Source organism: Mastomys coucha, unplaced genomic scaffold (genome assembly GCF_008632895.1).
Source record: "Mastomys coucha isolate ucsf_1 unplaced genomic scaffold, UCSF_Mcou_1 pScaffold21, whole genome shotgun sequence".
In the NCBI taxonomy this organism is placed as follows: domain Eukaryota; kingdom Metazoa; phylum Chordata; class Mammalia; order Rodentia; family Muridae; genus Mastomys; species Mastomys coucha.
This window is the reverse complement of record NW_022196904.1, coordinates 178,397,185-178,405,145: the sequence shown is the minus strand read 5'-3', so window position 1 is coordinate 178,405,145 and position 7,961 is coordinate 178,397,185. Positions and strand designations below refer to the sequence as shown.

Here is a 7,961-nt window from a genome sequence, read left to right as displayed (position 1 = left end):
GGGGGGGGGGGGGGGGGGGGGGGGGGAACAGTCCGTCCATCCCACACCTTCACCAGCCTTGCTGCTTCTCGAGGCCATCCCTCACTCTCTAATCGGACTTCCCCAGCTCGGATCCTGAGTCCCGGATCATGAGTGGGACACAGGCATCTCCTCCATCCTTTTCTGGAGATTTCTCCATAGGACCCGTCCTCAATATCTAGGCACAGCTCTTCTCTGACCATCACAGTTAAGCATCTCTGCCTCTCCCTGTCATCCTCCATGGGATCATCTCATTCTCTTCGTGGCTTTTATATGACTTTGCCTAAAAGTAGCCTTTTCTGCTTGGTTAGACTCTGCTCCTCTTGGTAGAGAATGCGGTTGCTGAGGGAAGAGTTGGCCAGCCATGTTCCTCTCAGTGTTCTGGCTCCCAGGGCAGGGACATGCCGATTCTCAAAAGTCTCCGTACATTGAATGGATCTCGATGCCTGCCGGCAGTAAAATCCTATTGTGATCCTTAGACATCGCCTCTGAATCCCCTTTAGTCCCCTGCCCTGCCTTTTATTCTCATCTGATTCCACACATTACATCCTTAAGTTTCAGAGACTCCAGGCAAGCTAAAAATACCTATGAGAGGTACGTCCTGGTGTTTGAGGAGGAAGACAACCAGTCCCTCAACCCAGCCACCACCAGCCTCTGGGGTGCCTAGGATCCTGTGCTGACCAGCAACAGAATGGTCAGAGACAGGTGGGTGTCTTACTTATGGGCAGTGTCTTCCCAACACTTACCCACAACTGATGATTCATTTGTCAGTAATCTGTGTGCTCTTAACAGCGACACACATTCACACACACAGGGGGAGGGAAGAGAGAGAGAGAGAGAGAGAGAGAGAGAGAGAGAGAGAGAGAGAGAGAATGCACATTACACACAGCTGGGGAGATCAAGCATTTTATGGGTCAAAATAAATGTGTGGACCCTGAATAGAGGAGACTAATTCCCCTGGAGTGTGAAGTGCAGAGTTCTGGCTGGGATTTGTAGAGGATGGCTGGAGAGGCTCTGGGTCCTTCTGGAATAAGCCCGCTTCTGTGTCCTGGGAAGCCTGGGTAGGGGGATGGGGTGGACTTAAGGCCCCAAAGGGAGATGATAGCTAGATATTACAGGCCCCACACAGGCCTAAATTTGGGCTATGGGCAAAGCAGAAAAAAAATGAAGGCCAGAGAGAGAGAGAGAGAGAGAGAGAGAGAGAGAGGTGAGGAGGGAGAGAGGGAGGAAGGGAGGGAGGGAAAGCAGGCCAAATGGATGGTTCTCTCCTGATCCTCTGAGTAGCCTGAGCTCCAAAGGGAACTGACAAGTATTTGAATTGAAGGTCATAACCTGCTTACATGTGCATATCCTCAGCCCGCTATTTAAACATTAATCTCACTTTTGGGGGACACTGAATCTCTTTGTCCCTCTTTGACCCTCTTTTGACCCTCTTTGTCCCTTGGTTCCTGGTGTGACCACATTCACTAAATCTCCCTTTTCAGCTTCCTCTGTTTAATTAGGGACCAGTTGCTGGCTTGGGGCGTAGGTTGTAACCCCCTGTTCAGCACAGTATCGGGGACAAAGGCTGTGCCAAAACTTCCCCTGACTCAGGACTGAGCTGAAGCGAGGAAGCCACCCCACGTGTGGCTGTGAAGGGTCACGCTTGTCCCTTGAGGACCCCTCAGTGTCACCCCTTGGACCATCCCTGGTCTTTAGCAAGCAGGGACCTAATGAAGGAGGTACAACCCTCCAAGTTGTCCTGGGCTCCAGGAGCCCTTTTCTAGGGCCAGCAGCCTTCCTTCCTCTGGACACTGGGTCAAACCCCCAGACTTCTCTCCACAACCACCATCCAGGCAGCTTTCAGGCAACAAGGAGGTGGCTCAGAGAAGGGAAGATTGGAGCTAGAGGAAGCCACTGTTTGGGTGGCTTCAGTAAAACTATCAACATCACCCAGTGGTGGCATAGGACTCTAATCCCAGTACTTGGGAGGCAGAGGCAGGCAGATCTCAGTGTGCTTGAGGTCAGCCTGGTCTACACATTCTAGGAACGCCAGGATTATAGGGAGAAACCCTGCCTTTTTCTTCTTAAAGATTTGTTTATTGTATTTGTATGAGTACACTGTCACACTCTTCAGACACACACCAGAAATTACATCAGATCCATTACAGATCATTGTGAGCCACCATGTGGTTGCTGGGAATTGAACTCAGAACCTCTGGAAGAGCTCTTAACCACTGAGCCATCTCTCCAATCCCGGGGAGAAACTCTGTCTTGAAAAGGCAAATCAATCCAACAAACAAACAAACAAAAACAAAAACAAAACAAACCCCTCCAACACCTCAAGGTGGTGCTCTAGCACCCAACACCTTGGAAACCTATCTCCAGCATTGCAGCTTCTTAGATTGTCTGTCTGTCTGTCTGTCTGTCCATGTCTATGAGAGCACATATCAGCTAGTAGGACAATGAAGAGAGGACCCCAGGCATAGATGAAAGGAGAGGTCAGGATTCCATCAATAGCAGCTCTGGGAACTCCCTCTGCTCCCTCTCTCACCCCATTACCTTCCCTTCCAGTCTCTCCCTCTCCTCCCTCTTCCTTTCCTTCTCCCTCTCCTCCCCCTATCTTTCTTCTCTCCCCTCTCCCTGTGTCTGCTTCACTCTCCCCTTCGTCCTTATTCTCCACAGCGCCCACATGTCTGAATTCAAGGACTGGAGTCCTTTATCAACCCTGTTGAAAACCTAGCAGGATGTTTGACCAAGAGTCTGCTTTCTTCCTTCCCTGATGCTTGAGGTACTGAACCCAGGGCTAGCCAAGGATAGCCAAAGATACCCAAGGATAGCCCACCAGGCAAACAAGAGTGGGGTTCACCCAAGCGGGACCGGGCTTCCTCTGAACTTGAGACAACACTGCTTTATTCCCAAGGACTGAGCTCTATCCACGGCCCATTCCTTGAACAATTAGTAGACCTGGGGAGATGGTCAGTCAGTAAAGTGCTTGCCATGTAATTGTGAGAATCTGAGTTCATGTTAAAAACAAAAACAAACAAAAAACAAAAGCAACAACAAATCTAGGCACGAGGCGCATGCCTGTAATCCCAGCACGAACCAGAAGTTCCCTCCCTAGGGCTTTGCTGGCCTATAGCCCAGCCAATGTTTTATTTAATTTTTTAACTTAAAAATATTTTTCACCAGGCGGTGGTGGCTCACGCCTTTAATCCCAGCACTTGGGAGGCAGAGGCAGGTGGATTTCTGAGTTCGAGGCCAGCCTGGTCTACAGAGTTCCAGGACAGCCAGGGCTACACAGAGAAACCTTGTCTCGAAAAAAAAAAAATTTCATAGCTAGAGAAATGGCTCAGAGGTTAAGAGCACTGGCTGCTCTTCCAGAGGTCCTGAGTTTAATTCTCAGCAACCACATGGTGGCTCACAACCATCTGTCACGGGATCTGTTGCCCTCTTCTGGCCTACATGCAGGTATACATGCTTCATAGATGCTATCTCTATGCAGACAGAGCACTCATTCATTATAAGTAAATAATTAAAAAATATTTTTCATACAATATTTTGATCATACTTTCCCTCCCCCAACTCCTCTCAAATCCTCCCATACCCATACCCACTGAATATGTGTGTGTGTATGCTCCCACGCGCACGTGTGTTTGTGTGTGTGTGTGTGTGTGTGTGTGTGTATGGAGAGAGAGAGAGTTTTGGTGTTTTTTTTGTTTTTGTTTTTGTTCTTGTTATTGGTTTTTTGGGTTTTTTTGTTTGTTTGTTTTTTGTTTTGTTTTGTTTTGTTTTGTTTTTTGGTTTTTCGAGTCAGGGTTTCTCTGTGTAGCCTTGGCTGTCCTGGAACTCACTCTGTAGACCAGGCTGGCCTCAAACTCAGAAACCAGCCTGCCTCTGCCTCCCAAGTGCTGGGATTAAAGGCGTGCGCCAGCACTGCCCGGCTGAGAGAGAAAGTTTTGTGACAAAAATTACCAAAGCAAAAAGCACACACAAAACCACGGAGTGAATTTTCTGTTGGCCAGTTACTCTTGGGCCTGGCTCTTGCCCTAGGTGTGGCTGACAATAGCTGGTGACCCTCCCCTCCCCTCCCCCCAGGCCCAAGGATCTCTGCAGAAGAGGAGGCAGAAAGATTCTAAGAGCCGGAGTTTGGGGATGGCTCCAAGGAGACAGCATCTTCCAGACTCATGCACAGATAGCCTCACAACACAGACATGTGACTGATGTACATGTTAACTTGGCATGGGCAAGACCTTCTTCACAGGTTCAAGGCAGAGAGAGATCTGGCAAAGAGAAGAGAAAGGAGCCGTAAAGCCCCATCCTAACCAAGAAGCTGTTTGCAACTGATACCTTCTGGGTAAGGGAAAATCAGTTTTCTCCAAAAAAGAGTCACCCGGTCTTGGTTAGGGTTTACTGCTGGGAGCAGACACCATGACCAAAGCAACTCTTATAAGGACAACATTTAATTGAGGCTGGTTCACAGGTTCAGAGGTTCAGTCTGTTAGCATCAGGGCCTCCGAAGCCTGTGACGTCACATAGGCGGGCCTCACAGACCTGTTGCCAAAGCAACAGTCGCCATATTCCCAGAATCTATTGGGCTCACCTCCCACCTTTACCTGTGGCCACTACGTCAGAACCCATATATATATGTGTGTGGGGAATGTTCCTCCCTTTCTCTCTCCCCCTCTTCTCTCTCTGCAATTCCCCCCTCTTTCCCTCTCAGTTAAACCTCTTACACGTGGAACTGTTTGGGCCTAGTGTGTGGTATATTCTGACGCAAGCCGCCATTCTAACACATAACAGTCATTATCATCAAGGCGGGGACATGGCAGCATCTAGGCAAGCATGGTGCAGGAGGAGCTGAGAGTTCTACATCTTCATCCGAAGGCTGCCAGCAGAATAATGACTTCCAGGCAGCTAGGAGGAGGGTCTTAAGCCCACATCCACAGTGACATACCTACCCCAACAGGGCCACATCTACTAATAGTGCTACTCCCTGGGTGAAGTATATCTAAACCATCACACCAGGTATACTAGCCAAAAGTTTAAGCCTGAGGTTCAGTGAGAAAGAGAGAGACCCTGTTATCTGACTTCTACACACATACACACACACACACACAATGTGCACCTGCATACACACAAACATGTAGCATACACTATCTATAACAAACATTAACTGTGCCTGGTACTGAACAAGATGCAGATTCCTTGTGTGTGCATCAGGATCATCCACAGGGGTTTGACAGGGCAGCCCTAAAATGGAGCCCCACTTCTGACTGAGAGACCCTGACTGGGCAGAATATGGCAGATCACTTCCTATCACACCTTAGGGAAGAGTTGCCTGCAGCCACAGGTTCTGGTGGGAAGGAAGGGATTCAAAGCAGACCTGCAGCTTCCCTGGGGGACGCTGAGCACCAAGTGACAAATTAGGCCAGTGCGAGCTGCCACCTCAGCAAGACCACCTGGGAAGGAGGGCAGCTGTGCTGGGAAGAGGGACCACAGTCCTTCCTGGGACTTGACATTTCCAGGAAATATGGAGTCAAAAATCAATAGTAGGCATATTCACTGAGCCATAAATATCCTTACCTTTGCAGACAACTTCATCAGTTCAAATGGACTAAAATATACCGTTCCTGGGGACTGGAGAGAGGGCTCAGTGAGTGGCCAGTTTGTTGCTCTCTCAGAGACCAGAGGAGCTCAGTTGTAGAGATAATCTCTTATGTACTGTGTGGAAGCATCACCTGTCAATAAAAAAACTGATGACCAGTTTAAGGTGAGGCAGGAGTAGAAGGTAGGACATCCGACAGAGAGCTTGGAGCTCTAGGAGATAGAGGTGGAGAGACTCATCCTGGACTCTGAAGAAGTTGTAGGCATGAAACTCAGGAGAGGCAACTAGCCTTGTGGCAGACATAGAATTGTTTGAATGGGCTGTGTAAGTCGGGAACCAGCCAGAGCTTCTGGGCTAGGCATTTATTCATAAATCAATGAACCTCCAAGTCTGCAGCCGTCCAGCAGCCATGGATGAACTGCATTACCTGAAAGGAGGGCTGGAAATGAGAAGGGCCCAGTGCAAGAGAAGGATGAAGCCAACACAAAGGTTCTGACCAAGGCTCAAAGTTTAATATTCTGCTCTGCATTTGTATAGGAAAAGCCCATTGACCCATCCTTTGTTTCAGCTGGATTAGGTTGCAAAGCGAGGCCATTCTTCTGTTCTTCTAAGTTCCTGTAGTAAATTGCAGGAGCTGCAAGGCAGAAGATACCACCTGGGTCCTTAAACCCATCTTGGCAAGCACTCACTGTCTAGCCTGCTCAAGGCTGGGGGAAGGGCACAAGTCCTTATTTGGGAACTGGGTTGTGGTGGGAAAAGCCTGGGGTTCCACTCACTACCTAGTAGCCCACATAGGGCACCCCTCAAACACCTGTAACTTGAGCTCCAGGGATCCAGCACCCTCCTCTGGCCTCTGCGGGTGCCTCTATGCACTGGTACACACAAGTAAAATAAAACAAATAGTATTTTAGGATAAAATAGACTACACACCACATGAAAGGTCGCTTCACCATCTTACACATTTTGAAAGGAATTTTACAGCTGTGGCTCTTGGAATCAACAACAAGGAAGTTACTGAATTTATAACTTATTTTATTTCTGTGTAGTCATGCATGTGTTGGATTTCTTGCCAAGTGAAGAAAAAGAAAACATGGCCATCAAGAATAATGAAATATTTGTGAGCACTACACACAATGATTAGTGAAATTGACACAATGTCACATTTTAGAAGCATTTATGTCCACATTACTTTTTAAAGTTTCTTTTTCAATAATTTGGAGTCATCGATTTCCCCCTAAGTCATAAGCAGATCCTTAAAAGTCCTACGGGCCTAAGTACTCATTCTAGCATGCCCATAGATAAAACCCCGGGCCTGGATCCGGCCTTCCCGTTGCAGTTTTGTATAAGTGGAGTCCCTCCACAGAGCAGGAAGGAAAACAAATCTCGCGTCCAGGAAACGTGTGTGATGACCTCAAGCCCAAGCTCCCACTGACCTCCCCAGGCCACCGGCTAGATAATTACAGCAAGTGGAATTTATTTTAATTTTTCCACTTAAGAATTTTATGTGTATGGGTGTTTTGTTTCCATGCGAGGCTCTGTACTGGGTGCATGCAGTACCTCCGGAAGCCAGCAGAGGGCATCGGAACTTCTAGGACTAACTAGAGTTCCGGAAAGTTGCGGGCCACCGCGTGGGTGCTGGTAATCTAACTGGGTCTTCTGGAAGAGACTGCTCTGCTCTTAACCACTGAGCTTATCTTTTTAGCTCTAAGTGGCATTTGTAGAGCTCTTCTCTGCACGTGGTCCTGGCCTAAGTACTACCAATGAGCTGATTCACTGGAATCCGCCGTGAGTTGCATACTAGTGGTGTCAGTGTTCTTCTCGCTGAGCAAAGGAGAATCCCAAGGCTTAGGTAGGAATGATGCCTAAGAGCTGGTAAGAGGAGGGCTGAGTTCAGATCCCTGCGGTACTGGAGCTGCACTGGACTAGAATCCCTCCAGCGTGAGCGAGAAGATACTGCAATAGCTTCACCGTGTTCAGAAGCCAGAATCTTCCTGCTTGAGGGAGCCTCACTCCCCAGACTCCTTTGCCGGGGAAGAGCCAGCGGCTAAAGAACACAAAATAGAGACGGGGAACACTGAAACCAAAGAGAGGTGCTTGACATGGGTGCATTACCCAGCATCCTGCTTCTCTCATAGATAATTTATATGTCCTATACTTGACATGAACGCCTCCCAAGAATGTTACAAAAGCCGGGAGGGCTCGTGAAGGGAAAGCCGGATAAATACCACCACGCCTGCTGTAAAACCCTTTCATCGCAAACGTCTAAAGACAGATGGGAGTCCAGCGGCGCCTCTCCCGTTAAGCCTCGAGGGTTAAGTCACACCAAATGCTCTTCGTCCTAACACCCAGTGTGGAT

General features: G+C 48.5%; 1 protein-coding gene across 1 annotated transcript in view; it reads right to left on the bottom strand.

The window, feature by feature from the left end:
* The window catches only part of LOC116101459 (translation initiation factor IF-2-like), a 29,804-nt gene extending 29,303 nt beyond the window's left edge, over positions 1-501 (bottom strand). Inside the window, exon 1 of the mRNA XM_031385007.1 lies at positions 446-501. Coding sequence (XP_031240867.1) covers positions 446-501 — 56 coding nt within the window. The remainder of the gene's footprint in view (positions 1-445) is intronic.
* Between the last annotated feature and the right edge of the window lie 7,460 nt (positions 502-7,961).